The sequence below is a fragment of the Otolemur garnettii genome, unplaced genomic scaffold (genome assembly GCF_000181295.1).
Source record: "Otolemur garnettii isolate 467f Iridium unplaced genomic scaffold, OtoGar3 scaffold00028, whole genome shotgun sequence".
Lineage (NCBI taxonomy): Eukaryota > Metazoa > Chordata > Mammalia > Primates > Galagidae > Otolemur > Otolemur garnettii.
In genome coordinates, this window is record NW_003852423.1 from 4,672,045 (window position 1) to 4,697,420 (window position 25,376).

The 25,376-nt window shown below is 41.4% G+C and overlaps 1 protein-coding gene across 2 annotated transcripts in view; it reads right to left on the reverse strand.

The window, feature by feature from the left end:
• Positions 1-25,376, reverse strand: part of RAPGEF5 (Rap guanine nucleotide exchange factor 5) — a 237,168-nt gene that overhangs the window by 11,906 nt on the left and 199,886 nt on the right. Inside the window, exons 18-24 of one of the 2 annotated variants that reach the window (XM_023512415.1) lie at positions 21,519-21,616; positions 18,545-18,667; positions 16,658-16,836; positions 10,480-10,570; positions 7,605-7,655; positions 6,727-6,814; positions 764-828 (exon numbers count right to left, since the gene is read on the reverse strand). In XM_023512415.1, the coding sequence (XP_023368183.1) occupies positions 764-828; positions 6,727-6,814; positions 7,605-7,655; positions 10,480-10,570; positions 16,658-16,836; positions 18,545-18,667; positions 21,519-21,616 (695 nt within the window). Of the gene's footprint in view, positions 1-763; positions 829-6,726; positions 6,815-7,421; positions 7,656-10,479; positions 10,571-16,657; positions 16,837-18,544; positions 18,668-21,518; positions 21,617-25,376 lie in introns of those variants that run through there. The other variant, XM_023512414.1, reaches the window with a different exon arrangement.

The window sequence follows — 25,376 nt, forward strand, 5'->3', positions numbered from 1 at the left end:
CTCTGGAGCACTTACACTTCTCAGTTGCTCCATTCTTATAGGTCATTCTTCCTTTGTCCAGAGGCAGGTCAGAAAGTGTTTGGGGAGCCCATTGCAGGACAAAACACTTGGGTATGTCCTGGAGGCGATTCAGGAAAAGGCACTTTAAAAACGTTTGCAGAGAGATGAGCTGAGGACCTCTTGCTTGGAGCAAGGAGGGCACTTTGACTGGGCTGCTCTGTCCTCGGTTCAGAGGTGGCACCCTTTGTCCACAGGCTAGAAAGGGAGTGGCCTTCCCTACACCCCCAGACCCTGCAAATTCCAGTATCACATCCAAGCCCGGAGTACTGACAGACAGACAGACGCACCTTCACAGGAGGAGAACTTTGTCCCTCTGAGCTTTGAAAGTGGTGCAGGCCGGGACATTGTAGGATGTCTTGAAAGCAGTAAACTTAGTCTCCTGAGTGTCCATTCCTCCTGACAGACACCTTATAGTTTTGTTTCTGGTTTAATAATACACACCCAACCTCTAATGTTAATCTAATGAAGCTCCATTTTTAGAAATAAAAAACAGATTTTCATATTTGGTTCTCAAAAACCTTGCTAGCATATTCACTGTTAATTGAAACACATATTATTGACAATATACAACATGCAGTAAATAAACTGGGATCACCCTGCATTCAATGGAGAAAAGTACTAACCCATTTGTGTCCTAGAGCAGGAAAGAAAAACATACATTCCCTGTACTGTGGAAAATGGAGAAATGGTGAAATTTACGTACCAGCTTTTCAAAATTGACAAGATTATCCAAGAAAGTTTTATTTCCTTCATGAATAAATGTTACATCTGAAAATTAGAAACAAAAAGACATAGGTACTATTAGGAATGGACCATGACTGTCAGAGTTGAAGAGGTCAACACACAATGCCACTTATTTATTTTTCTTAAACATTACAGATCATTCCACCCACTTGGCAGGGCAACTTGAAATTGAATTTGTATAGTGTGTCACATCGAAAGTGCACAATTTGTGTGTGTGTAAAAACAGTGTAATGCTACTGAATGTACATATTTTGCACTAAGAATGAAGCATTTAACTTCCACCTGCTTACTATGTATAAGCTAACATTATCCTATAACTTAATGGTTCCTTTATGTTTTTAGGCCAGAACACTACATAGACAAGGACCCAGAAACAACAGGATTTTAGGAAGAGTGTGTTTGCTTTTTAAAAAATGCCTCGCAAAGTATATGGGACATGCTTTACTTGAAACAGTGAAGATTTCGATCTAGAGATTTAAATTTAAGATTTTGGTTCTGAACGCTGGTACCTGATTGTCATCAGAAGTGAGCAAAGAGGTAGTTCTGAAAATGGCAAGACTTCTGGCGCCATTCAATTGGTAGAAAGAAAGCATCACTGACAAAAATCGAATATGCAGAACAGGATGAGGGTACGTTTTAAGAGAGAAGTTCTTAACTCAATCAGCTTTAGACATCAGGAGAAAACTCCAAAAGCTTTTGTCTTAAGACTATGAGACATCTTTGGAGGAGTTTTTTTGCTGCTGCAAATACAGTATATTATCAGAGAGAGCAGGAGAAGGAGGCTAGGGCTCAGGAGAGAGAAAAGAAGAGGAGAACACACCTAGAAAGTCAGACTTGGTTTGAGACTCCGCATTTAAAGTGAACTAGGATATTCACTAAAAAAATCTCCTTTTGGCTGCAATCAACAAAGGAGTGTCTCTTTAAGAGATATAGATTTGGGAATTAGTTACATTAAAGGCAGCAGCTGAGCACTAGCTAAACTCAGAGGGTTGATGACTAAGCATTAGGGAATCATCGTAAAAAAGGATCACAAAAAGAAATGCACTACAGTTTGGGGTGGCGCCTGTGGCTCAAGGAGTAGGGCGCCAGCCCCATATACTGAAGATGGCGCATTCAAATCCGGCCCTGGCCAAAAACTGCAACAAAAGAAAGAAAAAAAAGAAATGCACAAAAGTATGTGCACAGAGGTCAGGCATAGTGGCTCACTCCTGAAATCGTAGCACTCTGGGAGGCAGAGGAGGGTAGACTGCCCGAGTTCACAAGTTCGAGATCAGTCGGAATAAGAGCGAGACCTGTCTCTTCTAAAAATAGAAAAGCTAGCTAGACATTGTGGTCGGTGCCTATAGTCCCAACTACTTGATAGGCTGAGGCAAGAAGCTTTCTTGAGCCCAAGAGTTTGAGGTTGCTGTGAGCTATGATGCCTGTGCACTCTAACCTGGGTACCAGTGAGACTCTGTCTCAAACAAGTAAGAATGAAAAATAAAGCAAGTGCAAAAAATCATGTTTATTACAGACACGGAGGGCCACACAAATAATTTTCAAAAATCTTGTTAAAATAAACTAATTAAAAAGAGGGAAAAGAACAGCTTAAAAACTTCTATGAATAGAAAGAGAAAGCATTCGCATCTAATCAAGACTTTTTTCTGCTGTTCCCTAATTATGCAGTAGGTGCTCCTGAAACCTGCCTGTGGGTTTTGACAGCAGCCGGGAGGTGGCCCCACTGCATAGCGACAGTGCACACTTCCTCAGGCCTCCCCCCACACAGCTCCTAGTGTGGACTGCCATGTTTTCATGAGCTTTTTCCCCCTTTTCTTTTTTCCTCTTTAAACTGATGTCCTAGTAGGAAAACGATTCACAATTAATTACACAGTCTTCTGACAAACTCTCCGGTTATTTTATTATCTTTTGCAGTTTTGCTTTCAGGAAGTAATTGCAACTTTCATTCCGTGACACAATATTTAGAAAAGAGAAGTCAACACAGTTTTTACCTGTTTTTTATACGGCAAATAAAACACTGTGTGTATTCTGTCTACATTAAACACCACCTAAAAGCCTGGCCTTTACTAACTCTTGGAGAATTCCAGATTGCACACACCCCTCAGAGGCGCTTTGCCCATTTCCCCAGCGTTCTGAGGTTGATCTCCCAACCCCTGCACCTCCCCAGGAACCTCAGGATGACGATGAGGGTAGTGATACTGGCACCTTGTATTTATTACCAGTGCCAGACACAGCTCTAAGTGCTTTAGCTGCACGAACTCACTAATCCTCATAAAAGTCTGTAAGCTAAAAATCTCGGAGATAAGCACGTGAAGAAACTAGGGCCCAAAGGATGGCTATGTCTGACCCACATTCGTGGCTACCATTGTGGGAGCCAGGGTTCAAACCCAGAGAGGAGTCTCACCTCTGGGCCCCTCAGAGTGAAAGGACTTGGACTTTGCCTACTGCCAGTCCAGTTAGCCTGCTCAATTTAGGGGACATAAGTTGCCTCTGCAATGCCTAAAGTGTTTCCCTCACTACTAAATCTCTACTCTTCCTTGTGGTCTCTCTTACTCTTAACAGGGACCTGCTGATGTCAGCAGGCATGGGTGGCTGCTCTGCTGGGTGCAGACTTGTCTGGCTGATGCTGGCACAAGTTTAGGGCAGGGAAGGTGCCTGGGAGGTGTGAGCAGGTGGCTGTGAAGGCGGCTGGGTGGGAGGGAGAGCAGCTGGAAGGGGCTGCAGTCCAGGAGAAGGGGTAGGGTTCACATGGCTGAAGGTTTTAAGGCAGGTGAATGGCAGGTGTGTGATGAGGAAGGATTGAGTGACAGAAACAAATAGGTGGCTGAGCTTAAAAACTAGGATGGCAAAATTGAAGTCATGGGATATGAAGCAGTTTAATGGTATAGGAAACGATCAATGGCCAAGCCTCTTTCAACTGGGGCCATCTGAACACACTCCAAACCTCTCATCAAACAGAATTGCAGATGAAATAACACTCTGAAGAGATGGCAAATGGAAGAGGAGGAAGAAACACACCAGCACTTGACATTCTTTCCTTTAAAATACCCACACAGATCTGCTACAACGTCTACTCTAAGGTTCATGCACAGCCCACCAAGGGCCTGAGTTTATCTTTGAACACCTCGATTTGGAGACAGTGGTACAAAGGACCACCATTGCCAAAAACAGCACACAATACCCACAGCACAGCTGCATTTGACTCTTAGCTCAGCGGGATCTTTTCCCCAGCACTTACTTGGGGTTCCCATTCCTCCCTTTCTGGCCAGTAGTGGGACAGTATATCCAAAGCCAAGAAATTCAACTGGGAAAGAGGAAAACTGATGGCTGGAAAGATCCTTGGGTAATCCACCTACATGATCACCTGCATGCTGAGAATTGACTATATCAAAAAAAAAAAACAAACTTGAAAGGTTCAATTTGTTCCAATTTCTCTAATTAAAAGCAACTCATTCTAGAAGGTATGAGAGGGAGGAAAAAGAATTTTCATTAAAAATTAAGGTGGTTGCTCTAAAACAGTTAATTGCAACTTTAAAAATAATTACAGTTTAAAATTCTAAAAATTAGTATTGTGTATTTTTGCCAGAATGCCTCATACATACATGAATACAATACATATGTAATATATATAATATAATTATTTTAAATATTCACTCTATTTTCTTTGGAAATTAATTTAGATAAAAACAGTGACTTTAAAAGCCAGGCACAGTGGTGCACACCTGTAGTCCCGGTCAAGAGTATGATGTGGGAGGATCACTTGAGCCCAGGAGGTCAAGTCCTGACTGGGCAACATAACAAGATCCCATCTCAAAAAAATAAAACCAATACAAAATAAAAAATAATCCATGACACTTAAAAATAGTTAACTTTAAATACTATGGAGTACTAATACTATTTTTTATGACAAAAATTAAGATAAAGGAAAATTTAGTGTTTATTTCATTACAGAAGGCTTTAATGAAAAAGAAAAAAAATTAATTTACTTCTTATTTTTGGAATGAGCGAATGTATTGTCAGTATAAAAAGGGAAACCTGTTTTGCTGCCAACAAAGAAGTCTTGATAAACTCAGTAGAGCAGAAAATTGCATCCAAGCTAAAACATACACAGGAGACACTTGACTACAGTAAATATTTTTTTGGGAAAACCACTGATATACAGCAGAAAGCTCTATTCATATCTAATTAAGTTAAAGAAACACCATCAACTAATTTCTCATTACCTCGTATTCAAAATTAATTCTTTCTTACATCTGCCCTCATTTTCTACTGTCTCTATTTGTGTCTAAATGATTATAAGTGTTACTTCCCACCTCCAGGCCCTCCAGGTGAAGGCGTTGTTATTTTGCAAATAAAAAGCATAAGTCTGAATAAACTCATCTTAAAAGCAAATTCATATGAAGAACCAAATAAACTTTTAAATTGTTATTTGGGCAACACACTCTCTCTGTATTTCAACCATTTCCATTTAACAGTATCCTTCAACTTGACTGAAGTAGTCATGCATCTCTCAGGTGTCCTCATGTCCTATTCTTCTTTCACAGAGATTCTTGCTTTATGTCTGGTGAAGACTAAATGCGCAGCTGCAGGGAAGCATAGCAACTCGCACTCATCTGCCCAGCTCTGGCTGTTCTGAGAGACGCTGAGGAGGGAATGCTGGCTTTATGGCCAGTGAGGGAGGCAGCCGGGAAGGTGGGGGTTGAGGATGGCCATGCAATCAGCAATCCAGTTCTTTTTCTTTCTTTCTCTTTTTTTTTTTTTTTGAGACAGAGCCTCAAGCTATTGCCCTGGGTAGAGTACTGTGACATCACAGCTCACAGCAACCTCCAACTCCTGGGCTTAAGTGATTCTCTTGCCTCAGCCCCCCAAGTAGCTGGGACCACAGGCACCTGCCATAGTATCTGGCTATTTTTTGGTTGTAGTTGTTATTGTGTTTGGCAGGCCCCGGCTGGATTCGAACCTGCCAGCTCCAGAGTATGCGGCTGGAGCCTTAGCTGCTTGAGCTACAGGCACCGAGCCAGTAATCCTGTTCTTGTGAGACTTATTTCCAGACTCACATTTACGGGAGCAGTCATTGGGGCCTAATCTGGCAGAAGTTACAGGACTCTGAAGAGCAAAGGCTGAATGAAGGAGGATTCCTACAAATCTCCTAGAGGAATTAAAATGTGGCAGAGGATGATGCCAACCCCCTTTTCTCTACAAAACACGGAGGGAAGGATATGTGCTGACTGCCAGGAGTATAAGTCAGATCAAATAGAGTTTCCTTGTATTTATCCCCTTATTTTGAAAGAGATCACTGGATCTCATCAGTAATTTCATGATGAATTATTTGGTGCACCACAGAAGAGAGGTCAACAGACTAACTTGGAGCTGTCAAATTCTTTCCTATCTAGATTCCACTCCTTGAAAGAAGAAAGTACACTCTCCATCAGTAACTTTCCAATAACTTTCATACACTATATGTTTATATTGACCAAAGGTAATTCTCACACAACAGCAAACTGTAGGCTGTATTTCTAAAGTTTAGGTTGCAAACATACAGCATGATTGATCACCATTTGGGTTCTTTTTGCCAGCCTTATTCTTGGTTGAAGTCAGTGGACTGTAGACTCAAACAAAATAATACGGGGCTTAGAAGCAGAGTGAAAAAGAAACACAAGTTTCCAGTGCCAGGCTTGTGAACTGAGTGAAAATGCTTTGAGGTCTGCTCAAGCACAATGAAATACTCTCGATACCACAAACATAATTCAGCATTTGAAAAACAATCATAGCAAACACAACTAGGCTTAAATGCCAAAATTACTATAAAGAAATAAATGGAAAATCCTTTTTTCTTTCTTTCTTTTTTTTTTTTGCCCTCTATAGGTAGGGTGATAAATTTCTGGAATATGGAATTACATAGCACAAAAGATAAAAAATTGTTACCTTTAAGCAATAAGGGCATAAAGGGGATTTTTGGTGGCTTCATCTTTTTGAATGCATCTCTGTAGGCTTTGTGATTTAGGGAAGGATCCTGTAGAATGGAGGAGATTACAAAGAGAAAGAAAAATCAATATGCTATAGAAAGAATTCTAAATCCCCTTTTGCTACACAATTTGAACATGATTTATAAAAGATACAGAGAGGTTCTTCCTAAGAATGAAGTAGATAAAGGTTTCCTAGGAGAATACTCGCTAAATTAGGGCAGGAAATCTAGGCAATGAATGAAACTCAAGTTACTGGTTTAAAATAATGGGAAGTGAGTGCAAATGAGAGATACCTTTTGATTGCCCCATTATTTTCCTCTAATAGGTTCGTTAAGTACAGTTTCCTCTGCATAATTTCTACCAGGAATTAACCCAAGATCTTTTGTTAGGTACACTGCCAAGAACAACCGCCCTCATAATGCACCGATGATACAGAGAAAACAAGAGAATGCCGTTCAGTGTTTTCTAAAAAGAAACTATACATTTTGTACCTAAATTGTAAAAAGAATAAAAGAATAAGGCATAAGGCACTAATTGCACACTAAATTTATAATGATTACTTTTATAGGCTTTGAAATAGACTATTCTTAAAACTCTGCCTTGTGAAAAATCTCCCTGAACGGATTATTCTCAGCACCGTTTTTCATGGAGAAACAGCAGCATTAACTGTGAACTAGATTCTCTCCATGAGAAGCACAGCTACATTTTCACATTCGAATAAACTAGTCTAAGCTACCTGACACGGTGGAGTGCAGATACCAACCACTCGCATATCTATGAGGAAATTAGACACTGGCAATGAATGTGAAAGAACAAGTCCCCTTTGGCTCAACTTACTGTTAAACTTTCAAGTTCAGAGAAAAGTTTCTTAAACTTCCCAGGGATTTTCTAAAAAAAAAGCAAAAGGTCACAGAAGTGAGTTATCTGGAGAGGTTTCCATGAAGTTGTGCTTAACTGTGTCACATTTCTGAACAAAAACACCTCTGTCATTTGGTTCTACCCTGATTGCTCTCAGGGTGCCATTTTCATCATCCCCTTCCTGTGACATTCTTTAGGAATACTGCAAGAAACAATTTAAAATAACAGCCACACGATTCAGGAACCTGACTGGTTAGATATTTCACACATGGGTGATTATTTAATAAACACTTAGATTTCAATTCCATGTGCTTTGATAAATGCTCTCATCTTCTTGATAGTCTTGCTGAGTGGGCAATAATAATGTTGGCTGACATCAATAATTGTATTTCACAGCAGAGGGCTAAATAGCGAAGGGCCATGAAGACTGTAAGGGATGAAGCCTGCGCTTCAATTGCAAAGCCAAACGCCATCAACAGGTGGCATGCAAAAATGACGGAGGATGGAAACACATGCCATCCTCCCAAGTAAAAACTCAGGCCGAAAGAAGAAGGGTCTGAATGTTTCAGCTGCCTTTACAAGCAGCAGCAGGTGCTTGAAGCCAGCCTGATCTGAATCCTGACTCCGTCCCTTTCTAGCTGATCTGTTTCTCAATCTGAGGATACAGACACACACCTGAAAAGTGTCTATACAGTCCAAGGCTGGCTGATTCTTAACAAATTCCAGCTATTAATGCTAACAATGTTCAACAAGGTGTTTATGAGATTTTCTTCTTCTAAAATGAATCAAAGCAATGAGGCAAACCTCACAACAATTGGACTTTTAAATTATTTAGAAATAGATTTTTTAATCTGATAATTTTGTGCCTGAACTTGATGTGTCACAGCAAACAGGTAGGTGAACCTGTTTGAAAACTATTGCCACACACGAATGTACACACACACACACACACACACACACACACACACACACATCCATGAAAGGAAGACAGAGTACAGGAGAAGACATGAAGTGGAGCCATCAGCAAGTGATTCCAGTCTTTCCTCTGCTGTGCATATCCTAATCTGTTGGACATCCCATATGCATATCTCAGTAGCATCTCAAATTCAACATGTCCAAAGTCAAATTAATTGGATCTACTCCAGAGGGCAGCCATAGGCCAAGTCTGGACCATCATCTGATTTTATAAATAAATCTTTATTGGATTACTGCCATGCCCGTTCTTTTCCATATTAACTAGGGCTCCTCTTTCCAGTGCAAAGTTAAGAAGTTTCAACAGAGACCATATGCCCCCAAATATTTACTCTCTGGCTCTTTGCCAAAGAAATTTGCTGACCTCTGATCTAGTCCCTCAAATCTACTTCTTTTCCTATATTACCTGGGGCTGTGTAATCACATTCCACTCACTCAGTCCACAGAGATCCTCTGATCGCCTCTGCCTGGGACTGTACCTCACTCCAGTAACTCCCAGCTCAACCTCCAAGGCCCTGTCGTGCAGGGACTCCCATGAGAGTTTTCTCAGCTACCCTGACCCAGAATGAGTCCCTCCATTTGCTCTTCCCTGGCCCAGGATTTCCTTCATTGCAGGCATATTCAGTTCTAATGTTTCCTTTTCCTATTCGCCAGGGCACTGAGGCAGCACCCTGCACGTAGTAGGCAGTCCATATGCAGATTAAATGCAAGCTATTTGAATTCCTCTGTACTAAGTTTTGCAAAGCAGAGCTTCTTTCAAGGTTGAATTCAAATTCACTAGCCCTTTGTTTTCCTCCTGCTCTGATCGATTGTGATATTTGTCCCCCATCTGCTTTAATCTCAGGATGTATAGGAACATTTTGTTTACCTAACCAGAGCAGGCAGGCCTTTCATTTCCTTTCTTCTGAATCCCTTAAGGGGCCCTGACTCTGGCTCTTGTCACCATAGTGCCTCCTGTCAGGGTATGGGCCCTCACTGAAAGGAAGTAAATCTTTTCACTTGCCCAGAGACCTATTTCTGAGAAAAAAATAGCTGACCTCTTGGCTTTTCTCTTGAAGGAGTTTGAGATGGGAACCATAAAGAGAACAGTGCAGTCAGTGATAGGAAATAAGAGGTAAGATGACCACAGTGAGGCAGACACAGCGAGGGAGGAGCCTCGATGCTCACGGAGCAGTGATGAGGAAGAGAGAGGGTGCAGAGGGCAGGGAGCCCAAGGACAGAAGGTGAGGGTCTGGGCCAGGCAGGGTCTTGTGTCTGTGTCTGGCTAGGTTTAGGGGCTCCCCATTCCAGGTTTTCCCACACAGTCCAGTGTTAGAACTGGTGCTAACTCTGCCTCTTTTAACCCCAATAGCCTCCATCACACAAAGATGCTAAATCAAGATTCAGGAGGCCCGAAACTTTGTGAATCCTCTTTAAGGAAAAAAAAATACAAAATTACCTTAGAACATTTTATAAGAACACACACACACATATATATATATATATATATCATCCTTATGCACACACTGCCAGGGACCTCACAAGGGAGAAGCCCCGACACGTAAATTCATTAACATCACAGCACACAGGCTTCTGAGCACATGTCGTCATGCAGATGAGGCTGTGAAAGACCAGCACGGAAGTGGAACTGGTATCAGAGAGCACAGAGGGAAGACTGATTTTATCTGGGGAGCATTTCTCAATTTTCATCTCTTTTGTGTATATATATACTACATATGATAGAGAACCATCTCAAAGCGCATTTGACACACTACTTTTTAACATTTTTAGTCTAGTAGTACTTATCTCATTTAGACCATTTAAGCACATTTATTGTCCTTTTATTTGCCTGAATGCCCTCACCCCCCCACCCCCCCCACCCCCAACGGGACCCCGGGCTCACCTCCCAGGTCTGTGAGAGTCGGCTGACAGAAGCAGTGTTGAGACCCATCACAATAGCAAAGAAAGAATTGAGGTTTCTCTGGGCTTTGCAGCTGTGGAGAAAGCAGGGGACACTTTGAGGAAATATCCTTTTGCTGGATGATCACAAAAGACAAAGCTGAAAAATGCTCCTGGGCCACGGACTTCAGGAACTCTGCTCTACGGCCTAGGTACCCTTGGCACCCCGCAGAAAACCAGAAACGACTGCAAATGCTTCAGCTCATTCTTACCTTTAGGAAAGAATCTGTGCCCTGGACAATACCCTGACATTTAGCAAGTCTTTTTTTTTTCTTTTTCTCTTTAACCTACTTCGTGTGCATTGACAATTCCAACCGAACCCTCCTTTAAATTCACATTTCTTCCTATATGCCATTCCCTCCTTGTAACAGCTCTCTGGTCCCAACTCCTTCATCAAAATGCTTTCTTCATTGTTTTGACAGACAAGTCCCTTTCCCTGCACAGGTCTAAGCTCCCCCTTCCGTTACATTTAGGCACCTTTTCTTTGCTGCCAACAAAGTAGCTCCCACATTACGTATAAATATTTAAAATATATGGTATATGTTAATAGGGATACTGTTTTACATTTCTCACTTAAAGAAACAAGGCAATAAAATGCCAGATGAGATCATGTTGAGCTCCATTCATTTCACAAGATTATCCATTCTGCATAACATCAAGCATGCCCAGAGAGTTAAAGGATCAACAGTCCACAATTTTTCAGAAGCAGCTGGGAGGCCTTGGGATGGCAGAGGGGACCTGCACTTCCAGGTCAGTCGGAAAGGCATGTATGAAAAGTCCATGGCATAGCAGGGTGCATAGCAAGATCTGATGTATGTTAGTTTAGTGTCCCCAGATGCCACGCCATGTCCACCAACCTCTCAAGTGGAATTTGGGTACCGGCTGTGTGTAACTCTCTAGCTTACTTTTCCAATTCAAGACCATGCTCCATGATGCACTGTGGATTCTTCATTAATGGCTATATTATTTCATCAAGAACATATACTACAACTTATTTATTCTTTTATTTTGAAATTTAAGTTATTTACAATTCCTCCCTGTTACAACTCTTTTTTTCCTTTTTTTGAGACAGTCTCACTCTGTCACCCTGGGTAGAGCGCTGTGGCATCATAGCTCACAGCAACCCCAAACTCTCGGGCTCAAACAATCCTCTTTCTTGTCTCCCTGAGCAGCTGAGACTACAAGTGCTCACTACCATGCCTGGCTAGTTTTTCTATTTTTTGTAAACATGGGGTCTTGCTCTTGCTCAGGCTGGTCTGGAACTCCTACCTTGGCTTCCTAGAGTGCTAGGATTATAGGTGTGAGCCACCATACCTGGCCCTTGTGTATACACCTTTTTACTGTATTTATGATTTTCTTTTCATTAAGTCAGACTTCTAGCCATTACATGAATGGTCAACAGCTATGAAGACTTTAAAGGTTCTAGAAATGTGTTACACACTGCTGTCCCCAAAGCTGTACTGGTTTCCAGTTGCACGGGTAGTATGTAAGAACACTGAGTTCAGAACCAGGAAAATGGATTGGGCTTTAAAGTAAGCAGGAAAGTCCAGAGAGGCTGTACTCTGGCAGGTCCTGGTTGAACTGGCCTGGCCTGGAGCCAGCCTCACTGACCAGGTACTGCCCAAATTGTGCTATATCTGGGCTCCACGCAGGGCTGGGGCACTCAGACCTGGGAGCATTTTGGAAGTTCTGTTGACAGTATGATGGAAGCTAAAAGGACCTTGCTGCCACCACACCTAGAGTGGAAGAAATCATGGTGAACACCTGTCCTGTAGGTGTTCAGCCTCCACCAGGCATGCCTGTCTCTCTCAAAGCCCTCCTGTCCAGTTTTCAGCTCTGCTTACAGTTTCTCTGTAGTGTGGGGCCCTGGACCTCAATCCTAGTGAGCCCTCACCTGGTTTCTTGCGAACTTTCTCCTGGGTGAACCCTGCTTGTTATATTTCATGAACCAACCAAAACTAGATACCTCCTGGCCTGTGATTTGGAAACTCACCTGTTTCTGAGAACTGCTGCTGTGTAAGGCTTCAGTACTGTGACCTCACTTCCCTCCTTGCCTTTCACAGCCCCAATTCTCCCCTCTGTCTCACTGTATCCTTTGAAAGTTCACACCAGCTAAAACAGATCTGAGTTAGTGCCATCTCTTGACTTGACATTTACTTATTTATTTTTTTGAAACAGAGTTTCATTATGTCACCCTCAGTAGAGTGCCTTGGCGTTACAGCTCACAGTAACCTCACTCTTGGGCTTAAGCAATTCTCTTGCCTCAGCCTCCCACGTAGCTGGGACTATAGGCACCCGCCACAATGCCTGGCTATTTTTTTTTGTTGCAGTTGTCATTGCTGCTTAGCAGGCCCGGGCTGAGTTCAAACCTGCCAGCCTCAGTGTATGTGGCTGGCACCCTAACCACTGAGCCACAGGTGCCGAGCCTCTTAACTTGGCATTTAAAAAAACCAGGCCAGGCTCGGCTCGGCGCCTGTGGCTCAAGCGGCTAAGGTGCCAGCCACATACACCTAAGGTGGCAGGTTCGAATCCCCAGCCCAGGCCCGCCAAACAACAATGATGGCTGCAACCAAAAAATGGCCAGGCGTTGTGGCGGGAGCCTGTAGTCCCAGCTACTTGGGAGGCTGAGGCAGGAGACTCGCTTGAGCCCAGGAGTTGGAGGTTGCTGTGACCTGTGATGTCATGGCACTCTACCCAGGGGGATCGCTTGAGGCTCTGTCTCAAAAAAAAAAACCAAAAAAAACCCAAAAAACCAGGCTCCTCTGCTGAGGCTCTTGTGTTCAGAAAGAAGGGCTCCATCCCTCCTGGGTCCCCTCACCTGGTCCACCCTACCAGAGCTGGAGACCTGCTAGTTATACCATTCACTGCTGCTGACACTCGGTGCCTTAGGGCTGGATCACTTGTCTACTCAACTTTACATTCTGCCTGTCATGCACCTGCTCAGGACACAGCAGGCCTGTCAAATAGCATTTGCCCGACTTGAAAACAAGAACTTCTGGGAAAATGGTTTTGCTGTTCATTATTTTAAAAGTTTATTATTTCTCTTCTTATTTGGCATTATTTGCCTATTGGAATCTTAGATATAATTCCCATCTTTTCATCTTTTAGCTCCCCATAAACAAATTTCCTAACACATACAGCTTTTCAGTCATACGTCAAGAAATAAAACCACACATATCAACTAACATTTGAATCTTTTTTAAAAAGGGAATTAAAAGAGACACGATTTCTGTAGAAGACAAATTGACACAGTGCAAATATTAGATACCATTCCAGTCGGAAACCTCTGCTACCAAGGGTCACTCATTCCGTGATAAGAGCAGACTGCCTGACACTGAACATTCCAGTTCAGCCAACAGGCCTTTGTCTCTGTGTGAGGAAATAAAATCCACTCAATCCACAGAGGTGGGGGATGGGGGTGGTGAGAAGGACTGGAAACATGAATATGCAAATAGGATGCCTTAGGCAGGGAACGCACTTCACAATTGTGGAAATTACTATTTTCCCTTGGTTATTCCCACTAGTGCGATTATAAGGAATTTAACTTTATGTTTCTGTTGGCATTCTCTTCCATGGGCTAGGGATAGAGACCAGTGCCATAAATAATTCAAGGGCATGGGGCCATATGGAGAAGATGTGAATATATTTCATTTCCCTGAGGATAGATATAATCTTATACGGGGGACTGAGCTGGGTGGTGTCATTTTACTGCCTGGAACATTAATTTCCCATTTCTCCACGTAACTGACATTTATAAGAAAGCTTTTTACCCCAAAGAACCTCACCTTCAGAAATTTCAAAGGCTATTTTGGAATATACTGGCCAAATTAAAAAAAAAAAAAAACAGCACATTCACCATTAAAATAGCTCCAGATTTAGGCACATCTGTTATCTATCTTCTCATTCCTAGTCCCATTAAACACCAGGTCAGGCACTTCCGTGATCTCCTGCCCAAGAAGACAAATCACCCTACTTCTGGGGTCTCCTTCCTGCAGCTCAGCCTATATGTGGCTTTCAGACCCACTTTCCTGAAGGACAACTCTGATCATATCGGTCTCCCGCCCAACAGCTTTCAAAGGACCTCTTCTTCCTTGTCAATTCAGTTCGAGCTCTTCAATCTGAAATTCCAGATCCTTTACAGTTTGCTCTGGTCTTTCTTCACAGATCACTCTCCCCCAGTTTCCTTAGGAATACTCCTTCACACTTGCCAAATTGGACGAGGACCACAGCATCTGCTGCTCTGTCTCCAGTGAATTTACCCTCCATGGGGAACACAGGCTTCTGAATTCTTATGCAGAATTCAAATAGGCCCTCAAATGCTGCTTCCTTTATAAATATCTTCCTGATCCTGCTCCCACATCCTTGGGTGTGTGATCTTTTCCACTAATGCTCCCTGAATTAGAATTAGATCTCCTACTAGGTCACTCCCCATTCCGTTTGTGTAGGAGCCAGTTGAGTTATAGAAGTGGACCCCAGAAGACTGCAAGCCTTATGAAAGCAGGATTGGGTAAGACTCAGTCTGATTTCCCCACACTACCTCATACAGATGTGCACATACAATGAGTGATCAACAGATATTTCCTGAATATACTGCACTGACATGTACTTGAAAACCATTTGATATAAAAACTACTTTAGAAGACAAAGGAGAGGCTTGGCGCCTGTAGCTCAACGGCTAGGGCACCAGCCACATACACTGGGGCTGGTGGGTTTGAACCCAGCCTGGGCCTGCCAAACAACGACAACTACAACAAAAATAGCTGGGCGTTGTGGTGGGCACCTGTAGTCCCAGCTTCTTGGGAGGCTGAGGCAAGAGAATCACTTAAGCTCGAGAGTTTGAGGTTGCTGTGAGCTGTGATGCCACGGCCCTCTACCAAGGGTGACATAGTGAGAGTCTGTCTCAAAAAAAAAAAAAAAGATAGACAAAGGAGAAATAAAATGGGAAGGCAGGGAGACAAAAGAAACTGAGGAAGATTTTGATCCATGCTGCCTGCTTCTACTAGGTGCTTGTCCAAAGCACAGTCTCAGGATCCTAATGTGGTATTTTAAGAGCTGATCCTGGCAAGTTATTAAAGTTTCATTCAATCAACATGTACTGAGTCACTGCTACTTACCAAATTCTGTACCAGGCACCAAGGAACAATGAGTGATTAGAAATGGTCCCTGATCTCTGGGAACTAACACAGCCCAGTGAAGAAATCCTATATAAAGGGATATGTCTAATAAATAGAATAAAGAAGTTTTAAAAAACTAAAAAAACGGGGAGTAGAGAAATGAGCAAGTGGGGAGAGGGGAGGAGGGAGGGGAATGGAGGGGGTCACAGTGTATGACACACCTCTTGGGGGCGAGACACAATTATTAGAGGGACTTTATTTAACAAACGCAATCAGTATAACCCAATTTTTTGTACCCTCAATGAATTCTAAAAAATAAATTTTAATATTAAAAAAAAAACCAACAGTAAAAAGCACATATGTGCAGGGGGAAAGTCATTGACCCTACATTGAAAGTCAGGTATCACTTCTGAAAGGAAAGAACACTATTTGCCTGAGGTCTTCAAGAATGCAGCTATTCACTGGGTGGAAGTGGCCATTCTGGGCAGAGCCACCATGTGTCCAGAATTGCGGGATGATGAGCATGTGAAAAGAAAGAGACATTTAGAGTAGCTGGAAACCCATACTCAGCAGGGCACGCTCAGAGGTGAGGTGGGACCAGTCAGTACAAGGCCTTCCGACAAGTGAGCAAGCCAAAGTTCCTTCTGTGAGGGAGGAACAATGAGCAGAATCATGGAATGAACGCGACCTGCAGTGACTCTCACGTCATCTCCTTATTCTCCCAGCCTACGGGATCTCACCCGGCCACACTGTTGCTCAGCTGCAGGATGGAGGACCTGCACACAGTGAAGCAGAGTACAGTGCTTCCACCTGATATTCTGACATTTACTTTAAGATATAAACACTTCAAATGCAAGGACATAAATATTCAAGAAGAGATCTTTAAAACATTTGGTCACTTAACTCAATATTACCCTTTTACATACACTCCCTCCCACCCTCCCCAAAAAACAATGTCGTCTCTCAAGGACATGAGAGGAATAGTGCTTTCTATTGCTACAAACTTACTGAGCTGCAATTTTGATGAATTTTTTCACCAGCTGCACCCGCTTGCCCAGCTGGCTGCAGAGCAGAATCTCTGTGGCCACCCAGAGCTGGACCTCGTTGCATCTCTGGAGCAGAAGGCTGAGGTTTGCAGTGTGCTCCCCACTTCCCTGTCTGCTGAATGTGAAGTAGATCAGCTCTTGCTGAAAGAAAACATATGCATGCCGGAGTTTATTCATAGTAAATTCAGTCCATTTTTAAGATATACTTCAGGTAGCCCACTCCCATATCATTAATAAACTAACAGAAAATATGGCAAATAATAATAATGTATTCAATCTGAAATAATTTATATATAGTTTTGGAGGGACTTCATTCAATAATATTTACCTAGAATCCTTGTATAAAATTAATTTTCCAGGAATGTAAGGAAGACATCCTTATATGAAAATTTAAGACGTTCTAAAGTCTAAATCATGGGCCAAATGGAATTCCCCAAACTTATATTGAAAAATTCTTGTGAAAATGAACATTAGCATTAGTAGTATTTTAAAGGTACACATCAGCGTCTCATAGGTCTGTTCTCTCTGCTAATGGCCCTCATACTTGAGTGTGAATCAGGACCACCTGGAGGTCCTAGTGGAGCAGTATTAATAGGCTGCCGCCTTAATAAGGTGGAGCCCAGTTAATGCGTGGGTGCTGGGCCCCATCCCTGGAACTTCTGATCCTGTAGGTATATGGAGGGGCTGGAAATGTGCATTTCTAACAAGTTCCCAAGTGGTGCTAAGGATGCTGGTCTGGTACCTACTCTTTGAGAAGCACAGATACTAAGATACTATCAAAGGTAGAAATGAGATTAGGGAAAAGTCCAATAATTTATAAAGCCAAATAATAACAGTAACTATTTATACAGACAGATCACGTGCAAAGCAAAAGAGATGTATTTTAAAATGAGTGTGAGCATGTGTGTGTTTTACAGAAACAATCCACATTCTCCCACTGCAGACACAGGGAGACATCTCACTCCATTAATATTTCCAAAGACACAAGTCACTGAGCCTGAATGAACTCACTACTTGTTCAAATTCAGATCATAATGCTGAAACTTCTTTAATGAGAAAATATGAAGACACTTAAAAGACATCCCAAAATGAAAATAAAGCTTATGAGTCCCTATATTGGGCATGAGGTTCCTTTTTCGGAAGGAAAGGCCATTTCGCAATGAAAAATTTCACTACAGGGCAAAGCAAATGCCACAAATGGTTTGCATAGGGCTCTGACATTTTTCAGCTCCTTATTCCTGTGAGCCTTCCCACTGGCCAAATTTACTCATTAATTGTGGGTAGCGTTTGGTTCCTATTGTTTTAAAAATGTTATAATCTGTCCTCAAGTGAGAAGTTGATGGACATAAAAACTTGGAAAACAGCATGTCCATATATCTAAAACTTTAAAGAAAGTACTTGAAGACTTACAGGACAGTCCAAATTCATAGAATATTCTTAAGTAAAAAGATGAATATGTGTGTATACATACATAAATATAAATATGGTTCCTATATGACTACTTTAAATTTCATAGAAAAAATAAGAATATCAATATCAAAGATAAAATGGTTCTTCAACCCCATTAGTGCATCATATATACATAAATACATACCAAGTACAGCATACTTATACTCCAGTACACAAACATATGATTGAGCTAGGAGAATTAAAGAATTAAAGTGTGCTCACATATTCTGCTTTGTCTAGGACTGTGTCAGTCTTTTAATATATTTAAAGTTCCCAAATCTCTTTTGGACTCTATTATCCTAGCATAACTATATCACCATCCACATAGATATGTGTATTCTTCCAAAAGAACTCACATTTAAAACAGCATTCACCTTTTATTTTTTCACTCCTTACTTACCTCATGAATAGAATTGAATAGAGTCCAATCAAAGTTCATTAATTCCAGAGCAAGATCCCAAGTGTTCATTCCCAAAATTCTCATCGACCTTTGCTGCGATTCCTCATTTTCTGCAAATGGGTTCTAAACCGACAGACAGAAGCAAAAGGATCCTCAGTAATTCCCAAATGTTTTGCGCTGAATTGGCTGGCCATAAAAAGGCACTAGAAGCCCTGATTAGAAAAGTAATCTTTTCTGAGTGCACTTAATATTTTCCCTGGTCTGTTCACCTTCAGTGAGTTATAGCCAATTTAGGAAACGGTCTTGGAAACAGAAGAATGTGATCAATGACACTTCACTGGGTTAGCCTGCCCCTCCCCCACCCCAGGCCCCATCCCCACCCCCCCCACGCGCGCACAAATCTGATTATAAAACACTGCCCCAGCAGACAGCATAATGAAAGCGAAAGCCCTGAAATCACTTTGGCTTCTGGTAAGAATTAATGTGCCAGCAGGGTTAGTATAAAAACAAACAAAAGAAATGTCATGGTGCCCTTCAATAAAGACAGACATGGCTTTTACAGGAAATATGTTTAACAAGTCTCATCCCAGACACACATTTACAAATGTTATTAAAATGCCTGTGGAAAGTGAAAACATGTAGCAAGAAATAAAAAATAAAAGTTATTTCATTTGCACTCCATTTTAAGTATCAACTGCTTTCTCTCTATAGAAAAGCCCTGCCCACTATGAGGCTGGGAACGGTACTACATTAAAATCAGGCATAAAATTATGAAGTGCCACCATGACTTTAATCTTTTGTCACTGTTAAAGTTATTCAAAATATTATTTGGCATCTTTCTAAAATATTTGATGTTTTCTAATTAAAATATAAATTCTCGGCTTGGCACTTGTAGCTCAAGTGGCTAAGGCACCAGCCACATACACTAGAGCTGGAGGGTTCAAATCCAGCCTGAGCCTGCCAAACAACAGTGACAACTACGACCAAGAAATACCCGGGCATCATGGTGGGCGCTTGCAGTCCCAGCCACTTGAGAAGCTGAGGCAAGAGACTTGCTTAAGCCCAGGAGTTGGAGGTTGCTGTGAGCTGTGATACCACAGCACTCTACCCAGAGCAACAGCTTGATGCTCTCTGTCTCAAAAAAAAAAAAATCTAAATAAGAATTGGACTTGAATAGTAATGACTTAAAAAATAAAAGGGGACTTGGGCAGTGCCTATGGCTCAAGGAGCAGGGCACTGGCCCCTAGCCAAAACTGCAAAAAATAAATAAATTAAATAAATAAATACATAAATAAAAAGGGACTTCACTAAAATAAATGACATAGTTGGATAGAGGGAATATTCTGGATGCCAAATATTAATCTCTATCTAAACTGAAAAATAAGTTATTTGCATTTTAGAAGTTTTCTATTTATGAGAAATTATCCTAATTAAAAAAAAGACTAATGACTACAGATCTTCACAGAGCTTTCTCGCAGACTTGATTGTCTTTGGAGCAGATCAAGGTACAAACAGTCTCTGTGTCCCCCACGTGGGACACAGTGCGAAGCTCAGAAAGCACTGTCTGAATGAAGGAGCTTACAAATTCTGAGGTGTAAGAAAAGGTTGCTCAAGCATTAGCCTGGCTAGGCTGGGCCCAGATGGATTCTACTGCAGACTTGCAAAGGAGGAACCAGAGCTTAGAAGTGACACAAATCTTTGGAGGTGTAAGGATATTTTTACTTGGCTTTTTGTCCCTCTATGTCTTCTATAAATGGGCTGCTTGACCTGTCACTGGCCTCTGGTTATTCAGGGTTGACCCCCCCCCCACCACCACCACCACTGAGAACCACGTATTTCTCCATCCCTTTCCTTCATGGCTCTAACTCCTGCTCTCCAAGAGGATGAACTCATCTCTGTGAGGGTAGGAGCGGGTGCTGAGGGTTTCACATTACTCTTCCCTTATGAGGCTCTATTTTAACTGACAACTTTGAGATGAAACATTAGGACTCCAGTGAGGACATTTTAGGTGGTGTCCAAAGTTGGAGGGGAAACATTTCAAGGCGTGATCAGTCTAGACCCAATTACCATCTGTTAGAGCCTGTGTTTCTAAATAGCATCCAACGTCTCTTCTTGTTACTTAAAAACCAACCACACGACGTGGTTTTCAGGAACAACAAAGAAATCATCCACTTACATGGAAATGTGCTTAAATGGTGGACTGAAAATAACTTGAAGTGTGGATTCTACATTTCTTCAGACTCTTATTCTTTTTTTTTTTTTTGAGACAGAGCCTCAAGCTGTCCCCCTGGGTAGAGTGCCATGGCATCACAGCTCACAGCAACCTCCAACTCCTGGGCTCAAGTGAGTCTCCTGCCTCAGCCTCCCAAGTAGCTGGGACCACAGGCGCCCGCCACAACACCCAGCTATTTTTTTTGTTGTTGTTGTAGCCATCATTTTTGTTTGGTGGGCCGGGCTGGATTTGAACCCGCCACCTTAGGTGTATGTGGCTGGCGCCTTAGCCACTTGAGCCACAGGCGTCAAGCCCAGACTCATTCTTTAGCAGCCCCTGACGTCCCATCCCATCATTATGACATCTTTTTACATAAGAAAGTCTTTAAGGGAAGGGGAAAAGTGCACCAAGTGTACTGACACAAAGGTCTCTTCCCCTGAATCTAGCCAGGGTGCATTTCTCAGTCTACCCTCTACATACCCATCAAAAAAAGAAGGAATGAAATTAAAATTCCACAAAAGAGGGATTTTGTCAATTGTCCCAAATCCCTCATTTTGAGAAATGGTTTGATTCAGGAGACATTGAGAATTCTTCAAGTTGGGCCAGAAAATTAGTGTTATTCAGAAAGTATATCATTGGCTAGGGAAGAAAATAGGTTAATATGTCTTTTCTAATATTCATTATAAAGCATACAAAAATATGCATTAAACCTGACATTGGTGCGTATGGATAATGTTTCAAATCAAGGGTAAAGGTCCTTACCAAAGTGTCAGCCAGGTCTTTTCGGTAGACATATATCCGACCAGATGCCTCAAAGGATTTGGAGATGGCCAAATCATTTGGCTGAAGTTCATGTTTTTCTTTATTAAAAAGAAAAAAAAAAAGACTGACTAATAGCACAAGAATAGCAAAGGCCTAGACATACATCTAAAGAGTAAAACTTGTCACAGAGAAGTATTTCACAGTAAACGGAACTTAAGGTGGGTTAGTTCAGTTCGGCACACTATACACAATGACACGAGTGGTATTATGACCATTGCTCTTCAGCACCCAGAAGTGGAGATTCCTTGCAGTTCTTTTTTTATTTTTTGAGACAGAGTCTCACTGTGTTGCCCTGGGTAGAGTGCCGTGGCATCACAGCTCACAGCAACCTCAAAGTCTTGGGCTTAAGTGATTCTCTTGCTTCAGCCTCCCAAGTACCTGAGACTATAGGCACCTGCCATAGTGCCCAGCTATTTTTTGGTTGTAGTTGTCATTGTTGTTTGACAGGCCTGGGCTGGATTTGAACCTGCCAGCTCTGGGTGTATGTGGCTGGCGCCTGAGCTGCTGAGCTACAGACCCCGAGACTTTGCAGTTCTTTTTGATAATATTTAATCATTCTTTAGAACACAGAATAGTTTAAGGGGAAAAGGTACTCATCTCTCTAAAATAACCACATAACGTTAGCAATGGTCACATTCGGGTGTGTTTTTGTTTGATCATGCCTGTAAGTCTATGGGTAAACAAATAAATGATTGCATTTATTCGTAATTATTTATACATATACCTTCATAATTACTATGGATACACATATACATATATACTTAAAATTTTCCATAGCTTTATATTCTGGTTTTATTACACATGTAAGCACTTACACACTCACCATAATAATTTATATGTGTCATGTTTAATTGGTTATATAACAGTCCATTATACCATCATTTAATCTTTCCCCTATTGTTGAACATTTAATGGTTTCTAATTTTTTGGTTATATAAATTAGATGGCATGATATATGCTAAGTACTAGCACAGGGCCTGGCACATAACATGGGTTTGATAAATGGTATCTATTATGATGACAGCCATAATATGTATCACTGAAGTCAACATCCTTGTGCATAAATCTTTGTCTCCTTATAGATGATTTTCTTAAGATAGATCCTAGTACTGTAATTATAGGCTCAAAGGAAATGAATATTTCAAATTTTTGATACAAACTGCCAAACTGCTTTCTAATTCTTATTTTTTAGAACATGAGTCAATGAATTTTCCTAAAAATAGGTATAAAACCGTACAGTGACCAACACTGATTGTTACTTTTGGTAAGTTTGTTATTTTACTAAAACCAAAAAAAAAAAAAAGATCCTTGGTTTCACTTGCAATTCTCGCCTACTAGTGAGTCTGAATATTTTTCATGTGTTCCTCTTCTATTTTATTTCCCTTATTGCAAATTGTTCCTACACTTGGACCATTTTTCTACTACAATTAGAGCCCTCTTGTAACACAATAGCTTTCTTTGCAGAAAACTACCCTTCTCCTAACCATAAGATGCATATGCAAGTATATGAAATAATACCAAATTCTATTTCACTATGACACAATCATCTTCTCCTAAAGTTGCTGCTTAGTTGTCCAGCATGACTGAGCAATGCAATATCCTACAAATCTTTTTCTAGGTAACTTAATCAGTTCAAGTATAAAGTTTTGCTTTGAACATTTCAGTTTAACACAGAGTACACAAATACTAGTCCCATCTATTCCTTCAGGCCCAGTATTCTAAAGATCAATCATACTGGGCCGGGTAGGGTGGCTCACGCCTGTAATCCCCGCACTCTGGGAGGCTGAGGCGGGTGGATTGCCTGAGCTCACAGGTTCAAGACCAGCCTGAGCCAGAGCCAGACCCTGTCTTTAAAAAATAGCTGGGTGTTGTGGCAAGCACCTGTAGTCCCAGCTACTTGGGATCTGAGGCAAGAGGATCACTTAAACCCAGTCTGAGGTTGCTGTGAGCCAAGATGCATGGCACTCTACCAAGGGTGACCAAATGAGATTCTGTCTCAAAAAAAAAAAAAAAAAGATAAATAACTAAAGATCAATAATACTGTAATGTTGGGCTGTAACATGTACAATTGATGGTCCTATGGCTGGGTTTGAAGTTCTGTCTCCTCCTTCTTTGTTTAGCTACAATTTCTTAAAGCCCTCTGTGTCCCTACTGTGTACTTTAAATCTGAATTTATGAGAGTCACTTATACTTTACAGAATAAAATGCCATAGCTTTTTGATAGCAACTTTTCTATTTGCTAAGCAACATGTTTTTCCCCTGATTTTCAGGTTAGTCACTCAACTATAAAAGATGAAAACTGATAGAATATTAGCCTCTCAACAACTGGATTTATTATTGTTAGTACACACATATATCTACCCTGGGTTCATAATACCTAGAAAGCTATAAGAGTGATAGTATCACTCCTTTTAGAAAAATCCACGCCAACATCTTAAAACTTTTTGTTGATAAAAAGCAAAAACCAGATCTGTCATTTCATTCTGAAGTAGCATTAAAACATAATTTATTAAAAATTATGTGACTAGAGCCAGGAATACATTAAGCTCCTTTCTTTTTTCTTCATTAAAGCATTATTGTTTGGAAAATAATAAGATGAAGGCAGAAAGGTTCTTTGCAGACAAAAAAACTAATGGATAGAAAATGATGGCACGTTTCCAAATCTGTAGGATAATTCAAGAGATAAGCTGATGTTTCTTAATGATGATTAGCAATGGGTCTATCCACATTAGAAAGTCATTGCCCACCCTGATGAATCTAATTTAATAGAGTGTGAAAGTGGTATTTCACAGCCATCAAAGAGATAGTGGGTACCGAAAAGGCACTCATTAATTGCCAGATTCTCCTGAGGCCCTGAGCTGACTGTGTGTCGGCTCCCCGGGGTGGAGTGGGGAATGGGAATGGGGACAGGGGGATGGGTCTCAGCCAGTACTGAAAAGTTCACTCAGGGCCTTCCTTCTCTGGCACGTTCTGTCTGAATGGAGACTCCCATGATTACTTTCTGCAGCGGTACTATCTTGAGAGGCAACTGTTGGTTTCGATGAAGCTAAATATTGCTTAAAATCATTTAATGTTTTTGGTCACTTGAAAACCAAATATAATATGCATTTGTCAGAACTATCTGAAATATATTATTAAAAGTTCAAGCTCTCCCTAATTACAATTCAGTTAGCCCACATGTTCCTCTAATTCTTGTTTGTTTTTTAATCCTCAGTAATGTTTTGCCTGGATGTAGAGCTCTGGGAGAGGAAAAAAGACTCATTTATTAGGCCGAGGGAGGAGGGCTCTGTTTGAATATATAACCAACTGGTTTGAAGCACCATGTTACCTGCCGGCAAGTAAGAAAGCAAGAGGAGCAATATTCTGTCACATTATACTTTAACCTTCTGACATTCATCTCCCAACTGCGGCAGGATAATAAAGGGTAAACCGGAGTACTTTACCTGCTCTCCTCCCAGCCCCCTCAGCTCTGCTTGATTAGTTCACACAGTACTGCACTTTTCAACTTCTGATGCTAAGTCACTCTCTTTGTATTTTTCTCAGGGTTAATGAGATATTAGATAAAGATTGCAAGCCAGACAGGAGGCCAGTGACACCAAGGTCTGACAGGCCCCAGTGAAAACCAAGGGGTCTGTTCAGGCCAGCAGAGATCAATAGTGTCAGCTTGTAATCTGTGTGATCTTATTCAAAACAGACAATAACCCATTCTCTGTGGATAAATAAGGCCCAACAGAGCCAGAAGCTGTAACCAGGCCTCAGTCCCCAGGTCCACCTGAGGAAGCACTGCCTTGCCAGTGG